Raw genomic sequence first — 19,061 nt, forward strand, 5'->3', positions numbered from 1 at the left:
ATCATACCGCGGGGGCGTGACATTCACTCCGCTCCTGTCTACTTGGCCTTCCACTAGTGTTAATATGAGCCACTAGTTCCAACACATTTTTTATTTTTTTAATAAAGCAATGTTATATCTTGACAGGCCTGGATTTTATTTTCTATGTTCTTGATGGATTATGCTAATTAAAATTTATGGTAGTCATAAACATCTCTTTATGTGATCTCTTAAGAAATGCCTCAATTGCAAACTTAAGGATGTCAACGTCATTTTCTCTTTTAGCAATCCCTCGACATCCATAATATCTTCAATATTATATCCAAGTTTATCATACCTCTTAGATGTCACTGTATTCTTACTTTCTATTACATCACAAATACGACTCAAATGTTTACTAACAATTTGAACTCCTTTCCTCCATTTATCTTGAATCGTAGGACCAACATTTTTCTTTCCTTTATCCCGCATATTTAAATCAGCAGGAATATCATCAATGCCATGTGTATTAAGATTTGGTTCATTTTCCAAAACTCCTAAACCTTCATAGCATAAGCCAAGCCTGCAATGCGAAACTTGGTTGCTTATGGAATTTCTTGCATTTAGGTATATGTAAAAATCAATAACAAACATTTTATAAACTATTTAAACAAAAACATATAGGTAAAAATATAATACCTATAATTTTTTTTTCCCACCAATCATCGAGTGCATCAATTGTCTTTTTCATCGGATCTCATCCAAGGCCAGTTTTCTTGCCTATCAATCTCTTCTAAATGTTCTACTTTTTCTTTTTCTTTTTCTTTTTTCAAACTATCACACTTGTTCTTTAATTGTTTATAACAATATTGTTTTTTAGTTTTTTCGTTAAATTTATTTACCACATTTTTCCATCATGTCTTATTGAAATGCGTTCCTAGGCCGTTACCAGCGTAAATCTCACTAGTACATATGTCAATATAATATTCTAACATTTTTTCGGTCAGAACTATTTTCTTTATGAGTATCTTGAGTTTCTGCAGTAGTAACAGCAAAATTGCTTTGACATTTTTTATTCATGTTTGTCATACAATAAATAAGTTGATAGATTTTTTTTTATTTTTTTTTAAATGTTTGTCAACAACACTATTAAAAATTAATAGTTTGTTTAAAGTAATCAATTGAGAGAATGCGAAGCGCAGGAGTGGCGGGAGATCTTTCCTCCTAGTGTGCAACTTATTGTAACCAAGGAACGCTGAGCTTCTGTTTTTATTATGAATCCCATTTCAATAAAAAAAAAATTGAGAGAATGTGAGAGATCATATTGACATGAATACCACAAAAAATAGGAAAACCACAAGAAATATTCTCTCCAAACAGTTAACAAGTATTATTAATTAATGTTACATTTTGACATAAAAGATATTGTAATCCTTCTGCCAGCATGTCCAAATAGAAGCTAATTCAGTGACATATCATTTAGCAAAGAATACTCTCTTGAATATTTAAGATAGGGTTTGGATGGAGGAATGTTCTCATTGTATTGCTTCTATTATTTCTTTAGAGCTTGTTGCTCCTGTTAGTTAGAGTTTTCAAAACTCTGGTAAACTATTTGATTATGAAATGAGATGAATCTTTTATCAAAAAAAAAAAAAAAAAATCCTTCTGCCAGCACAAGCAATAATTGAGGAAGCCAATTAAAAGTACAGAACTTTTAAAGTTGTAGGAAATGGAGTGAATAGTTGGCTTGTATTGTACTCTAGCTGGGCTTATTTTTCAATGGCATGAAATGGTTTTTTTTATTATTATTATTATTGAATAGTGTTTGACACTGCCTTTATAATTTTTATTTTTTTTTTATTTTTTATTTTTTATGCAACTTGCTGTAAAAATTATCATGTCCCTCACAAATTCTTTAAAAATATTTGGTTGTCCTGATCTTGAAAAAGGTATAAACTTGGATGAGAGTATCTCCAGCAAAAGTAGGCAAAATAACTACGGAAAAAGTATAAATTTTTACTTTAACTACTTATTTTTCCATACATTCTCTAACAAATTTTATACTCTCCTCTTTATTTTCTTTAAATATTATTTTGTGTGCAAAAGAGTGAAAAAAAAAAAAAAAAAAGAGGAGAAAAGAGAGTAAAATAAAGAAAGTGAGAGAAAACAAATAATAAACAAAGTTTATAGTGTGAATAGTGAATAGGTTGATTAGCTTCTTTACTTTTCACACTAAATGAAAAAAAGTTAAGTTGCATATTCTGCTAGAGACGAAAAAACACTTATAATAGTCAAATTTAACTATTATTAAGAATTTAACTATTCTTTTGGAGATGGATCATATACTCTATTTCCCCTTGTTTTCTTTCTAATTGTTTAACTAGCTTGGAAAGTTTATTCAGTGAAGTCGTACACTGTTTGGGAAAAAAAAAAAAAGGAAGCTAAAGCCAAACTAGAACAATTAAATAATAAAAATAATAAAGACTAGTGATATCTTTGCACACAAATCTCAATAAGGTCTTTGTTAGAAGAAATTTGAGCTTTAAATTAAACACATTTTTTAGCGTTTGGAAGGGGAAAAAGTGCTCTGTTAGAAGAAATTCAAACGATCACTTTTTTTCTTGAAAGTGCTTTTTAGAACTTAAAAGAACGTTTGATGCTTTGAAATGCAAACCCATACATGTTCTAAGCAAACTACCCCAATCTTGACCATGCTCAGAGTATTAGATTAATTGGTTCCATGCTTGGGCTTTTCTATCAAGGGGTGTTACATAGGAATTTTTCAGTTAATAAAGAGAAAAGATGCAAATCCGAAACATCTATAGTGATGATGTACTTATGTACGGATTTGGCAGCGAATGGCATTGGTTTCGAGCAATCCCACAAAGAGGTCTGGGCGGGCAAGCCCTGCACCTACACTCTTTACGGAGGCTGTGTGAATTACATGCAATTGGGACAGCAAATTATACCTGATTCCGATGTTTGTGTGATAACTACTAAGTAGTGTACACCATAATACAATTAAACAACTATAATCCATAATAAGATAACATAGAACAGTTTAATTTAATCGACTTGGTCTATATTTTCTTATAAAATAACATTGAGTTAGGTTTTAGTGAAAATAATTTTTTAAAGAAAAAAAAAATAAAACTTCACTTTAGACCCATGAACTTTACGTGATTTGACATACCCCTGAACTTTGAAACTTCTCAATTTATACCTCTAAACTTTTAATTATAATCAATTTGAACCCTTCCGTTAAATTTTAAACATTAAAAGTGATATAATGACGTTTATACCCCTGACTTTTTTATAAATTGACGGAGGGGTTCAAATTAATTGTAAATGAAAGTTTAAAGGTCCAAATTGAAAGGTTTCAAAGTTCGAAAAGTACGTCTAACCGCATGGTAGTTCATGAGTCTAAAATAAAGTTTCCAATATATATATATATATAAAGGAAATTCAATATTTATTCGAGAACCCACAAACAAAGACATACAACTTTTGGTAATAGGTTCATTAGACCAGCCCACTACACTGGTCCAATTATTACTAGTCAAAAAATTGCATGAACATTGAAGCAAATTATCATCCTAGCTTCCAAGAAGCCACCAAGTTGGAAAAGGCAGCGAAGGAAGTCCCACCACTGGTCCAAGCCGCCCTTGCCATCGCTCTCATATCAAGACTTCGCTTTCTGAGAATTTTTCCTTCCTCCAATTCCATCAGCTTTCTCACGCTCGTTTCCACCTCCTCTGAACTCACCTCCTCCTCAGAAGATGTTGCCATGTTAATGGGTATTGCCAGCTTCATTTCCTCCACCAAAACCACAGCATTCGCGTGCTGCTCAGCATACAATGGCCACGCCACCATCGCCACGCCGTGACTCACCGCTTCTAGCACCGAGTTCCACCCGCAGTGCGTCACGAAACCGCCTACCGCTTCATGGCTCAGAATTTCACTCTGTGGAGCCCAAGACTTCACCACCAGACCCCTTTCTTTTGTCCTCTCCAAAAACCCTTTTGGCAATATCACCTCCAAGTTTGGTTCTGTAGTTGTTGAACCCTGTGGACTCTTCACCACCCACAAGAATCTTTGGTTGCTTCTCTCCAACCCAATTGCAATCTTTTCATGTTGCTCTTCAGAAAACGTGCCTTTTCTACCAAAGCACAAGAACACAACGCTTCTGCTCGGCTGTGCATCTAACCAATCTAAACATTCCGACGATGCATCGCTTGAGCTGCTGGCGCTGGCTCTATCTTTGGCATCTGTGATCAGCGGCCCAATAGGGTACACCGGCGGAATTAGACCGTTTGGAACGCAAGCACCATCGGCTATGGCTTTGATTGCAAGTGGCTCAAGTGAGTCAAACGTGTTTACTATGAACCCCTTTGATTTGGGTAGGCAAGAGGCATTGTTAAGGAAGAAATGGTAAGTGGGGTCGTCCCGTTGGAGAAGAGGCTGAGGCATGTCGGAAGCTTTGATGGGTGGTAGTCCAGGAATGTGCAACAGAGTGCTGCCGAGATCCTTGAAGCTTTTGGTGGTTTGACCATGGAGGGTTGGCAAGTAGAGAAAAAGGGCAAGAGTAGAAGCACAAGAGGTGCAGTAGTAGTAAGTTGGGATGTTGAGGGTGTCATCGGAGTAGGGGTGGACAACCGAGGTTATGAGGGCGAGAACAGAGGAGGACAGAGAGATGGTTCGGAGGGAGTCGACGACGTGGGGGGCGGTGAGGAGGATGAGCTTGGAGGCGTTGACTATTTGGGCTTGGATGTCGTGAGAGTGTTGGGGTGGGGGGAGGTGGATTGAGGGGAGGGAGTGGAAGGAGATGGGGAGATTGGTTTTGGAGAGGTGGTCGATGTATGAGGAAGTGGCGGATGCTTCGGAAGGGATGGTTGAGACTAGGATTGTTATGGTCAAGTGGGGGTGGTGTTGAATGATTAGCTTTCCTAGTTCTACTAGGGAGACCATGTGGTGTGAGGAAGCAGACGGATACAACACTATGGTTTCCTTCATTGTGTGTGTGTTTGTGTAAGAGATAGAGAGAGATTGGAAGAGAAAGATGTTATGGGTGCTTCACGAATGACATGGGTATATATATATATACCTCTGCAGGTAATTGGTGACACAGGAGATGGGAGAGGAAGGTGCAAGAAAGCTGACGGGGGCAGGTTTTGCTTTTTCTTTATTTTTGCGTTTTATGTTGGGTGTCTATGCGTTTTGTAAAGCTTTTCAGCTTGCGTTTCACGTGTAGCGGCTCTGGCTCACAACGGGTAGAAAAGTACGCCCTGTAATCGCGGAGACCGAGCATCTCTGACCAGCTCGTCTTTCAATATCGGTATTATTCAGCCATTGTCATCTTCGACCTTTCTTCATTTAATCCATTTTCATACAGAAACATCATCAAAATCTCACAAAAAGCAGTCAAACCTATACAAAAGGGAGAGCTAATATGGACCAAATAAATTGAGAAAGATCTATCAAAAAGCTTCTTTAAAGCAGCCCCACCCCCTGCCCAATTTGATTACTCCAGGTCAAGCACGAGATCATAAAAAAAAAAAACCCCTTTTTATGTTAAATGTATCATAAATCGTCAGTACTTATATCCTACATCTTTCTATAACACCCATCAGCACTAGCAAATCAGAAACCACTAACATATATAAACTAAAAACACAAACTCATAAAACAACAAATAGAGGGAAAAAAAAAAAAAAGGGCCCTTTTAGTGCGCAGTCAGTCACTAAAATCTGTGCTTCCACTGCGTGAGCTACCGGTCCTGCGACTGTCTAATGAGAGGCCTCTCACATGGCCACTCAAACCAGAACCATCCACCTTCTTTTCCTGAAAGAACCTCTCCCTCTCATAATGTTTTGCCGGTGGGGGTGGAATTGCAACGGGTGGAAGATCCGTCTCGTTTTGTTTGGCAGGTGGTGGTGGAATTGCAATAGGCGGCGGCTCTCTCTCAACGTGTCTTGGTGGAGGTGACCTTGCAACAGGTGGAGGATGTGCACTCCATTCGTTTGATTGCTCCGAAATTACTGGCCGTATAAGTGGACGGTTCAGCCTTTCAGCTGCAATGGTCGATCCAAGCAACCCCAAGTGGGGGTGCTCCACAGACTGCTCTTCATCTTCAGGTCTCACACAAGCTTTTCCTTTTCGTAATCTGTCCAGTTTTGCAGTCAAGAAAGAGCAGTTGAAATCATGAAAGAAGGGAATTATCTTTAGATAAGGGATATTTGAGGCCCATTAAAGCCAGGAAAGGTACCCTAAAGTTCAAGAAAAAGCATAGCCCAACATAGATGACATACCTTCGGAAAAGCTGTTCGGCCTCCTCTTCCTCCTCCGTTTCATCAATGCTTAAATGATTTGCAATTGATGTAGACCTACCTGAAATGAGGGCATCATGTCTTGCAAGAACTTTCTGGAGTTGCTCATTTAATTCAATTGCTCGAGAAACCACCTTCTCATCCCTGTGTAAATAAGATAGGAGGAATCAATTGAAACTGCAAGATCCATGTAAAACACTTATGAGAGCACAAGATACATCTATGTATTTCTATCAAATAAACTAGCCAGTTTTCCGGCGAACATCTCTAGATCCCAGGAAAGCCACTTAAAGAATTCAGCCATTTGATATGATGGTAATATCAATATTAAAATGCAACTCAATCATGCAAATTTCCGAAGTCCAGGGTTTGTTTTTGGGGGGATGGGGGGAAGTCAACTTTTACCCTATAGTGAAAGTACAAATCTAATTACGCTTCTTTTGATAGTCGAATAAATTTTATATATTTGATTACTTGCCTTGTCAAAGGGCTCAAAAGGATTTCATTTCATCATATGTATTTTAAATTTTCAGAAAGGGCAGCATGCTCAATAGCTATAGATAGATAGTAAAGCAGAAGGCGAATTGACTACTTAGTGGCACAATGAATCCAGAAAGCAGCCATTACCGAGAAGTCATCACAAGATGCATTACTCTTTGCTTTTGAAACGAACATTGTTCCACAAGATCAAGTGTAAACTCGTCCTTTGCTCCCTGAAAAAAAAAAATAACACAGCATTCGGCATGACATGCTAATTTATGGTTTCATATATATATATATTAAGACAACAGATTTTATCAACAAACTGACATGAAATTCAAGTAAGTCCTAATTATTTGATTCAATTGAATTAGAGATAAGCAAAGTGACATGCAATACAAATATGTTGCAAACATTGGATTCACTTTGACAGAAGGTACATATTTGGCAAGTGGCATCAAAACCAAGAGTGCCTTCATACACATTTAACCATAAAAGGGTATGTAGAATCCTGAATTAAACAAGTTCAACATACGGTTCAAAATCTTACAAAAATTCTGATTCAAACCATGGAATTAGCCCATGATTCCAAAGTTTTTTATGGCACAGAAGCTCATGAGGCTCTTGGCTATTAGCTACATAAAGTAGAAAGCATTAGAACGTTATAATAAAAGGCTAATCACTACCCAACACTAAAACTGTCTACCACCAATCACTCACTTTCTGTCTTTCAAGTAGCTAGAAGCTTCAAGTAAATAGATATAAGATTTCTTGCTAGATGTCATTAATCTCACCAAAAAATGCAAACCATATATGAGATTTATATCCAAGTTGGACAAGCATTATGATGGGTGATAATCAAGGGGTGCATAAAGAAAGATATCAATACAACAATCTTATCTAGCGATGAAACATATCAATGCAATTCTGGTTTTTACGAGGCCAAATCCAAAAATTCAGGATCATAGCCACCATCATACCTCAGGATGTTGAGTATCAACAGCATCGAGGACTTCCTTTAAAACCTCCAATGCATTACTGGCCTTCTGAATAATACTGAATGGAATAGATACAGAATTAGAAAATGGTATTATTTTGCAGGCAGAATATTATGTTGATAATTGAAAAGGCTTATGTCTTTTGAGGAATGAATATCACAGACTATGCAAAATATGTTATAGGCAGATTGAGGACTCCTGAATTGGTAACATAATAACTACCTCCCACTTAGTAAAGCATCAGCATTAGTTAAACATAACAAATCAATGTAAAGGCTAAAGGTTTAGATTTCACCATTAGGATATTACAGATCACTTTCATGACTTTCTTTCTTTATACTGCCTGAACCACAGGTAGAAGTAATAAGGGGTACGTGACGACTACTTACCTCAAATGAGGTCTAACCAAAGGATCTTAAGTTAATATTACAACAGAAACTTGTACATGACCTTTGGCCATAACATAGGCAAAGCCAGGTGATCAAAATGTTTTGAAAATATGTATCCTCAGGGACATACACGATGAACATCTGTATACGGTGCCAAGGTCATAAAGTAGGCCAAAGTACTTTAATAAGTCAATTAAGCAAAAGATACCTAGACTCAGGAACAATTTGAGGCTCTGCTTGCTGAGCAAACTCTTCATGTCTAGTGGAGGCTAGTTCCCCATTAAGTGAATCATTCTTATTCGCTTCTGCCGTAGGATGACTTGATTGGACAGCATGAGGCCTTTGAGGAAACTGTACTCCTGCACTCTGAAAGACATATAAAAATAAATGACCATAAAATAACATAACATCCAAAATATATAAATAAGAATTCTGAAACACAAAGATACAGCAATTGACTTGAGAGTTGTTGACCATTATCACCAAGAAACAGACTATATGAAGACACTATTAAAGATTAATACTTGCCTTTGCTTCAATACATAACCCATATATTACATTATCCAAATCAGAGGCAGATGTTCGAATAATGAAGAGTTAACACAACTAGAATCACCAATAAGTGGATAAAGAGTGAGAACTGAAGGACCAAATGTTTAGTCATAAACCTGTTTAGGTCATCCCTTTCTCCAAACAAACTTCAAATTCCTAAGTGTATGAAATAGGAAGAGTGGAATTTAATCATTTACTCTTGATTTAATATGCATATCCTTTCTATTCCTCTAAATTTTGAACTTGAAAAGTCCTTCTAAGTACTGCTCATGAGTAAATTCGTACATAATCAAGATATTATCTTCCCACATAAAATGAGGAAAAGATTAGATATCTCTGACTATGGATTTCAGTACATACACTTCATATACCAAGTATCCCTGTTGACTAGGACAACATATACACCTTCATCGCCACACCATCAACCCGCACCAACACTTGTAAAATGGCCTGATGGCCACTATCATATCATGTGAAACACAAACTTGAATGTGTCCGAAAGTTAGTTATAAATATCCACACAAACCATGCAATTAAATTCTGAATCTTTATATGGTCAAAGAAACTCACTTTATTCCATATGATATACTAATAACTTGAAATTATCAAAAGAGAGAATGAGATTATTGAATGGTCACACATATTTATCTCAGCTTCAGATATCTATGATTCAGTAATCCCCTACACATATTAGTCATTGTGCTAAGAAATAGCAAGATCTTTATTATCGCTATACTTTCAGCTTCACACAACAAAGACAAGATCCACTTTCTTTTTGTCTAATATTGCCAGGATTCTGACCCAGCTAAATGCTATAATCTAAGGTGCTACAATGCTGCATTTTTATACCTACCACCAAGTCATAATATGCAGCATAATACTGGGGGAACTTTCCAGAAGCACCACCAAGGGATGTCTGTGTGGCATCTAGAAGAAGAAATATTCGCTCCCTTACAGGCACGTCTGACTGCAACAATCAAAAATGGCTGAATGAAGGTAAGCTATCTAAATAATAAATATATAAGATCAGCCAATAGTCTTTTCTGCATGGGAGCAAAGTTACACCTTTTTCTTCACTATCTTCACAAGAATAGGGAGAATCCCATTATCAAGCACTTGCTTATGAATATGCTCTCCAATATTGTTCATCAACATCTCCAACAGCTGCAAAATCAAAAGATAAATGTACGGTTGAATAGCAAGCCACGAAACAGGCAGAGAAGCAAAGAAATAGACCCAAGTTACAAGGTCATTTGATCATCGGATCTTAGGTTAAGAACAGACGACCCATTGCAGCAAAACAGTGATTTTTTTTTTGGCCGGAAAGTTCAATGAAATGCAAATGACAATTGAGTAACACCAAGCAAATATCTCCAAAGCCAACATCCAACTCACCATTACGGCATACAGCTGAGTATTTGGGTGTTTACTCCCCAGTCGTTTTTTGATGGCTTTAATAACATCTTTAGCTTGTCTGCATTACAACCAAGAACACTTTTAGCAAAAGATGGATGAAACTCATACTAGAAATTGGATAAGAAAGCTGCTTTCATTGATGAGGTCATTTGTGCTAGAGTTGAAACAAAATCAAGCCAAGCTTGGATTTAAGCCAATAAGCTTAAAAGCCACGATGGGGCCATGTCAAGCTAGACAATTAGTTACAAAAGGGTTAGGCATCATGCAGCTGTAACGTAAAAATCTGTCCAAACATTTTTAAGAAAAACATTTTATGAACAGGTGACATGTAACAAATATCAGAGGAAAGGCGAAGTTTGGGTTTCCAGAGAGCTGCCACTACTCAATTAGCATAGTTTCGATTTAACTAAAATCCAATTAAATTCTTTATCAGGATATCAACATTGGATAAATAAATAATATTCCCTCAATCATTTGAGCTCCAAAACAGGGAGAAAATAGTTGAGCTCCATCAAGATTTTATGGTATTCACAAGTTGAAAATTGTGCACATCTAGCTTGAAGATGGACAAGATGAGAAAAACTCGAACTCAGCTCAATTTGACCCAGGGGAACACAAGTCTAGCTTGAACAACAGAAGACCACATTCAGGCAGCAAACAAAACTACAATTTCGTCCAGCTATATAACCTTCTATTCACTTTTTAAAAAAAAAAGGAAAGAAAGAAAAACTGATAAGATTCAGTGAATCATACCTGTGATCATGAGCAACTAATTCACAGATTTGAATGTTCTTCGCCCAATCCATTTCAGCCAGTTTCTCACTTGTTGCAGAACTGACAAGCTCAGCTGCCATCTTTGTCTTCAAAGACACAAAATATGTTTAGACATGGAACATGTCAAGTTCAAAGAAAAGAAGAATTAACTTATTGCAGGTGTAAGTTCTAAATTTGGCAGAACAGCATCACTTGAGATAACATGCCATAAGTGTACACTCTTAAGAACATCGAAGCCTCTACATGCAATTGGAGAATCAATATTGCTTTGTCATATTTGAGCTTCAACCAAGCATAACTAAAGACCAGAATTTTTATTTGTTAAATCACCACTTATCTCATAAGCTTAAGCTAATAGGAAATAGTTGGTTTTAATCATTTAATTACGATTCCAACACTTCCTTTTACGTGTGAGCCCAAACTCTCTTTTTAATAAATGATGCCTAACACGTAAAATATTTAATTGAATGGGAAGTGAATGACGAAGACAGGGTCCAAACTTAGGACCTTGGCTCTAATATCATGTTAAATCACTACTTATTCCCAAAACTTAAGCTGATAGAAAAATGTTGATCTTAGTCATTTAATTGATAATCTAACATCATTTACCCTATTAGTCTGAACATGTTAATAATAGCAAAAGACAAGTAAATTGTGGATTCCCCTGGAGGTAAACAATGGAAACAGTAAATTCAACCCTAAATCATGGTGCCAGAGTAATCAAAATGCACATATATACAAATAATTTTATGATCATAGAAATAGCCCAGTATCCACATCTTTTTTTTTTTTTTTTTTTTTTTTTTGATAAGTATTATCGCACCCATCACTTATCGTTTGGAAAATTATGAATAGAATTTAGCTAAATTAGTTTTCACTCTCACTCAAATTGGCTTCAAATATTTCTCTGCTACCAAAACGCAGAAACCCACTCTTCCATTGATGCCACAGGCCCACAGCTAACATACCCCACTAGATTTTCGCATAAGACACCTATCACTCGCTCCAATGGAAAATCAGCTTGCAAATGAATTCATTATGGAAATTAAACCAAGAAAAACCAACACAAGCGTTAAACTTCAGAGAAGCCGAAGATAATGCACCAATTATAAAGAGGGCAGAACTAAATCCGATCACTTCGACATACATTCACTGAGAAAAGCCAAGAACTCAATCAACCACAAGCGTCCGATGATTGAAACCGACTCCGATAACAAAACGGCGTAGCATGCTACTCTGCAAGCAATCAAACAAAATATCTACAACGTTAGATAACAAATCAACACAGTAGTACAAAAGTTAGAGCACTATCAGCAAAACACTGAACGAAAATTCTTCTTCCTTTAAAGCTACGCAAAATTCTTTCAGATCTCAGTAGTAACAGTAGAGGCATCAAGAAAATTGTAGATTGTAGGAACCAAAACGCTGAAAATCCTAAGCTAATCTACGGAAAATGAAAGCAAAAACGACGACGTGTACCTGCGAAGAAGGAGAGGAAGACAGAGGCAATGAGAAGCGCTGTGAAGAAGAGCTGGTAAACCCTAGAGAGCCTCAGCATTCCGAGCGAGAGAGCCAGAGATCAAACGGCTACAAACTCAAAAATTAACCAAAAATCTTCCTTCAACTTATCTTTTCTCTCTCTCTCTCTCGGTTTTTTTTTCCCCTTTTTTTGTGCTGTGCGATAAATAACGAGGTTGTACAGTGTGTGTATCATACAATTAGAATATCGGCTGTGAGGAAATGGAAGGAGAATAACAATTGTTCGTTTTTACTTTGCTTGGCCATGAGAAGCAGCAGCGGCACCGCCATTCCGGGGCCTGTCTAAAGCTAAAGCTAAAGCTTCCTTTTTTTAAGCACAATTTTGGGCGTCTATAATCTCACACCCTGGTTCACCTGTCTGCTGACCCTGTCGCATCTCCTCGCCTGACACGTGTGTTTGCTGTTGATTTTTTTCTTTCTTTCTGCTTTTGTTATTTTTGGATTAATTTAGCTCATTAATTAGTTTAACCGTTAAAACCAAAAGCTTTACTTCTGTAGAAACGTTTCTTATTCATAAAATTAATTCTCAACTGAAACATATTATATTTTTAATATTTGACATTTTTTAAGTATTTTGATGTCATCAAATTACTAAAATTACGTAATTTATAAATTTATTATTTCTTTAAAATTATAAAAGATCTTAATCCATTAAAGTCACGTAAAAGTTTTGAATATAGCTATTTAATAAATTCTGTGACTACTCTTATACAACTATAATGATGTGACGGTAAAAATCAGCTTCCGAATCAAGAGGGCTTATAAAAAAAAAAATTAATAATTAATTTTAATTGTTATATCATTATAGCTATATAACAGCCATATAAGAGTATAGTAAATAGTTTAAAAACTTTTAAATCAAGGCTTTACTTGCGTCAAGAAATTGGGTTTTTTTTTTTTTTTTTTTTGATGAATAAATATAATATTTGAAATACTCTGTCCACTATTCTGAATTGATGGCTAATTTAGAGATCTGTCTCTGTCTCAATTACGATTTTTTTATTTTCTAAGCATCAATTTAGCAGGATTTGTTATTAAATGAAATGTGAGAAACAATTATGTCTCTCTCGACCCATAAAAACTCTTGAATAAGCTCTTCAACTGAAAACTGTTTGAACTGCTTCCTCGTTAACTCCACCCCCTTTCTTTCTCCTCCAATTTTCTCTTCTCCTCTTCTCTATTTCTGTATTTTCTCTTTTCTTTTGTAAGGAGATGGAAGCTACATTAATTGCACCAACTAATGGCTTCCATGCCCCCAAGATTTACCATGAGCCACCGTCAGCCTGCCTTTACATCCACATTTTGAGCTTACACATTGCTCACTCCATTTATTAGAGTATATTTGAATGACCTTAAGGTAGAGATTTTTTAGTGGTGTTTCTAACTTTTCACTATGTGTGCTCCCCACATTGTAACAAAATTAAATGAAAATTATCAAATCTATAAAGACAAATTCGTAGATCTAAAACTTATCTTTCTCTAGATCAAAAAACTTCAGATGTAAATGAAAATGATAGAGAAAAGAAACCATACAATTCAACAAAGAAAGATAGAGAATGAGACTGCCTGAGATGCTAACCGAGAGACAGGAGTTGTATGGTGTTGAGCGTGAAGGAGAAGATGAGAAGCTCCACCAAGAGAGAGAGAGAGAGAGAGAGAGACAGGAGTTGTGCGTATTGAGCGTGACGGATAAAAGACGACTGCGTCACGTTTAGGGTCGAGTGCGTCTCAAGTGAGCAGGGGGAAATGGTTTACGGAATTAAAAAATGTAAACTGTTTTACGAAAAAAGTGAAGGTTTTTTGGTCAAATGGAAATCATTTTCAGTTTGACTATTATTTTTGGTCGCACCAAACACTGTAAAAATGTTGAAAATATTCTTTTCGATCGCACCAAACACCGTAAAAATGCTGAAAATATTTTCTGAAAAATATTTTACGACGAAACAAACAGAGCCTAATTGTTCGTTTGAGTTTGCAAATTAAAATGTTTGATTTGAAAATATGATTTTTAAAAATGCATTTAAATGTTTTGGCAAAATTGTAATTTAGCTTTTAAAATTGTGTGTTTTAAGAAAAATATCATATTGCAGATTTGAAAACACATATTTTTTTACTTTTTCAAATCGTAACTTTTTAAAAATACAATCTAAAATGATCAATTTTTTTACAATTTGGTTAAAATTGACACTTTTTATTTATAAAATGTCAATGTCAAACGCACCCTACGGTTTCATGGCTCTATTTTAAATTCTCTTTAAAAAAATGTTGTTAAATTAAACATATATACTTACAGTTTTTGTTTAATAAATAGACTTGACTGTTTTGGTGTATTTGTTGGGTCTCCGACACTCTCATGTCCTAGCATTGTTTTGTTTAACGTAAGAGTTATCTTGCTTACAATAAATAAATAAATGAGAAAAAAAAAAATTTCTCATAACGAGTTGGGAACTGGGTAACTGCATGTTACTCTTTTTTGGTAGGCACATACGAGACATGAATCGTTTGTACACCCGATAATAATAATAAATAAAAAAAATACGAAGGGAGAAAAGTGTACACCGCAGAGTGGTTGTAAAGGAGTAAAGGTCCCCAGCTTGGGGATGCTATCATGACCGAGTTTAAGGCATTAAATAGAGTGCCGCGGCAGACAAGTGTCGTAAAAAGAGAGCGAGTGTAACATATTGCTTGTACGCGCGCACGTGCTGATGAATCTATCTTTGAGGAAAGACGGGAGAGGAGAAAGAGGTCGACAGCGTGTTCGGACTGGCAGATGTTTGTTGTGCTTCGCTGGACATGGATTCTGTTTTAGGATCGACATGACACGGTAGCACTCTTCTACAGCTTCCCATTGTATGCGTTTTCATTTGTGTCCATTAGAATACCGCCATGTAGCAAAATAATAATAATTTTTTTTGGTACTTAAAACAATTATTATTCGATCTCCATTTATGTGACCCGACTGTGACTGTTGGAGAAGCTTTTTGTAGTCGTAAAATTCACCTCACCTCTTTTTCGAGGGAAATTCTTCATGGGTGTTTGGCGTTACGATTTTATGCACAAAAATATAATTTTAAATCAAATTATATAAAATAGATTATTTAAAAATTGGGATTGTTTTTTAAAAAATTATAATTTAATTTATTTTTAAAATCTACATTTTCAAATCATAGGGTAATTAGGGTTTTTTTGGGGGGGAGGGTTTAGGTGGTAAAAATTTCCTGTAGTAGACTTTTGTGGCCTTTTTGTTCAGCATTTTGTTGAGAGGTGTATTTTTTACTTTCATTTGTATTTGTTTTTGTTGTTGAATTGATTTTCAAAATCATATATATATAAACGCTACATATTTTTTGTTATAATATATAATATTTTTCGCATATTTCATAATTATGCTGATATCAAATATTCTTTATTTATGGGTTGATTGTAATCAAATATTGAGATTGTAATCAAATCAATGGGGATTTGATTACAATAATTATATTTAGACATTACCCTATAAATAGGGACCTTCGTATTGTAGACAAATAAAGTTAAAGAGCACAATGTAACCCTTAAGAGTATTCCGAGCAGTGAACGTAGGTGTTTAACATTGAACCATCTCTAAATTCTTTGTGTTCTTTTTCTATATTGCTTCCGTCATATTTCCGCATTATCATTATTTTAACATGATATCAGAGGCACTTTTTTTGTGGCCTTTAACGTCATTAAATTTTTCAAGTGTTCTCTCCAACAATCTCATTGTTTTGCTACATCCACCTGCCACGCTCCTCCATGAGTCACCGCGCGCGCCATGCGCCGATCTAATAACCGCCAAAGTGGGCTCATTTTTCTTTTTTATTTTTTTATTTTATTTTTGGCCCATCGTCGGCCCCTTTTGAAGTTTGGCTCATTGTAAGCTCTGGCCCGTTGTCGGCCCCTTTTGGATTTTGGCCCTATCGTTAGCCCCTTTTGAAGTTTGGCTCATTGTCAGCCTTGGCTCGTTGTCGGCCCTTTTTGGGATTTTGGCCCTTCGTCGACCCCTTTTGAAGTTTAATTCATTGTCAGCCCTGGCCCGTTGTTGGCTCCTTTTGGAGTTTTGGCTCGTTATCGGCTCTTTTGCATCTGCATTCACCAGTCACATTCCATTGTCGCTGGCTACCCCGCTAGCCTCTATCTCTTTCGGCAATCACCACCATCTATGGCTCGTTCTCGGCCTCTACCACTGTCATTATCATTGTTTTTTTTATTTCAAGCTCAAGATTCAATAATATTCCACCTTGAGTTTGAAGGAGATGTTAGAATATATGAAGATAAATGATTGGTGTTAATAACTTGTTCATATATATATATATATATATATATATATATATATATATATATATATATATATATATTCTTATAAATTCAATAAATCAATTATTAAATTTGTGAATTTTATCATTGACTTATTTGGGATCTACATAAATCTACAAATCTAATAATTTGATTGATTTATAAAATAATATGGGTAAAATATTGACATCAATCATTTTTTATATTTTAAGTAGGGCTGGCAAAACAGGTACTTGCCAAATAAACAGGTACCCGTTTATCATATACATGTAACTATTTTTTATGACGTCTAGATGAACCTTATTATAAAAATACATGTATATGATAAATGGGTCGTAAATGGGTAGTGTCGCATTAGAACATTCCTAGCAGACTAAATATGTTCAAAAAATCACAAAAAAATCCCACAGTAGACTCCCTAAATGAATCATAAACATTATGATTGCTACAGTAGAACTCAATGTTTTAGGTTTCACTATTGCAATCCTTATGATTATTAAAAATATATATATATTATCTCTCTTCTCTCCTCTCTCCTCTCATATTTCTCAATTCTCTCTCATCTCTCCTTTCATATGTATAATATAATTAAAAAAATTTAAAAAATAAATATTTTAAAAATATAGGAAATGATTAAAGGAAGGTATTTGGGTGCATTTTAACATAAGAAAGCAAAAAGTAATTTAAATCATTAAATGTAAAAAAGATGACGAAAAGCCTACTGAAAATACTTATAAGAAATGAATGAACACTTTAATAATAATAATAATAATAATAATAATAATCTTGAAGGGCGACAAAGAGCAGATGGAAGGGAAAGGAAAGGAAAGGAAGGGGAAGTGTTGGGTCTACCTAAGCACTCGGAAGGTCAAACATATGCCATCTGCCTCGTTCTGTAGACATGACTTTAGGAGCGCACAAGAACACGTGGCCGGACAAGAGAGACCTGAAATGTTTTCCGGGGGTGGGGTCGGTGAGGTGACCGCTGAAGAGGAATTTTTTTGGAGTCAAAGTTCGTTATTTCATGGGTCTTGGAAATTTGGAATAGTTATTTTCATGTCCCTTTAAAGAATATTTATTCTACATATCGATGATGAGGGAACCAAACAACCGCAAAAAAAAAAAAAAAAAAAAAAAAACTATTTTGTAGATGGATATGTATTTCATATGAATGTAATAGTAGTGAATCGCGTCCCGAGAGTTAGCTCAATCGGTTATAAACCATGTTTAATGAAGTAGAGATCACTAGTTCGAATCTCTCTCTCTTTTCCGTTGTATGAACATGTCAAAAAAAAAAAAAAAAGTCGTGAATATCTGTCATTATTATTATTATTATTATTTTTATTATTTTGTAAGTGTTGATTTGAGAGTTGATTTTCATTGCCATACATCAAATTATATGACAATTATATAATAGTTTACTAACTTCATTTACTCCTTGTTTGGGCACTTTTGGAATCATACCAAACTTAAAAAAAGTTGCAATGTCAGCTTCATGTCTTTTAAAAGTTTACAATCTTATCTCTCTAAGAGAAATAATGAAAAAATAAGAAATCGAAATTGCTCCTAAGGTGTGTTATAACGTAACTTTCCTTAATAAATTATTAGGCCCCCTTAGATATGGTATGTAAATGGGTAACAACAAATATTTATCCAGAATACAATAAACCTATAAAAACTTATGTAGTTTAATTGCTTTACAAAACGAAATTAAATCCAAAATACCCTTATATTTTTTATTCTATCAAGAGACGGAGACTAATAATTTTCTAAGTATAGAGAAGAGAAGAGTTCTAAAAGGAATAGAATAATAAGAGATAATTATCTTCTACACTGCAAAGATAATTTCGAAATTAAATTGCTAATTTAACCGTCAAAAATTGATTATGACCGTTAGATTAAATAATTATATAATAATAACCATAAGATCTTAATTATTGAATCTCAACCTAGATCTTAATTACAATTTAGATCAAACCACTAAATTGAACGATCTTGACAGTCAAAAAATAAACGGTCATGATTAGATCGCTTCAAGCTAATTGCCAAGTGCACCATCAAGGCGCCACAAAAGCATCCTACAGCCCACGCCACATGTGTGAGTGCGTGTCTATTGCAATGTATTAGAGTATACACTACACCCAAACATTTCTAATAGCTCAAATTTGTTGGGCCTTAAAATACTAGCAGTAGATGCTTTATATGTCATTCCCTTCTTTATGTTTAGGAAAAATTTCAAAAAAATACCACAAAAACCTACTCACATCAAATTTTTAACATTTAACCAATCCTCAAGGGTTGTTACAGTGTTTTTCAAT

At 35.2% G+C, this 19,061-nt stretch overlaps 2 protein-coding genes across 3 annotated transcripts; both read right to left on the reverse strand.

The window, feature by feature from the left end:
• Positions 1 to 3,502: 3,502 nt before the first annotated feature.
• Positions 3,503 to 5,512, reverse strand: LOC132165458 (UDP-glycosyltransferase 88B1). Its single transcript, XM_088511671.1, has one exon. The coding sequence runs from the start codon at positions 4,969 to 4,971 to the stop codon at positions 3,550 to 3,552; it is 1,422 nt and encodes a 473-aa protein (XP_088367797.1). The 5' UTR covers positions 4,972 to 5,512; the 3' UTR covers positions 3,503 to 3,549.
• A 77-nt stretch (positions 5,513 to 5,589) lies between these two features.
• LOC132165459 (ENTH/VHS/GAT family protein) lies at positions 5,590 to 12,727 on the reverse strand. 2 transcript variants are annotated; one of them, XM_059576038.2, is made up of 11 exons: positions 12,373 to 12,727; positions 12,041 to 12,129; positions 10,873 to 10,979; positions 10,099 to 10,177; positions 9,769 to 9,867; positions 9,557 to 9,670; positions 8,360 to 8,517; positions 7,745 to 7,820; positions 6,912 to 6,997; positions 6,267 to 6,428; positions 5,590 to 6,121 (listed from the first exon to the last, which is right to left on the reverse strand). In XM_059576038.2, exons 3-11 carry the CDS (start codon positions 10,971 to 10,973, stop codon positions 5,692 to 5,694), a joined length of 1,305 nt encoding a protein of 434 aa, XP_059432021.1. In that variant the 5' UTR covers positions 10,974 to 10,979; positions 12,041 to 12,129; positions 12,373 to 12,727; the 3' UTR covers positions 5,590 to 5,691. The 2 variants fall into 2 exon arrangements, with proteins under 2 accessions (XP_059432021.1, XP_059432022.1); XM_059576039.2 differs by having other exon boundaries at positions 8,360 to 8,510; positions 9,553 to 9,670.
• Positions 12,728 to 19,061: the final 6,334 nt, after the last annotated feature.

This window comes from Corylus avellana, chromosome 11, assembly GCF_965113065.1.
Source record: "Corylus avellana chromosome 11, dhCorAvel1.hap1.2, whole genome shotgun sequence".
NCBI lineage: Eukaryota > Viridiplantae > Streptophyta > Magnoliopsida > Fagales > Betulaceae > Corylus > Corylus avellana.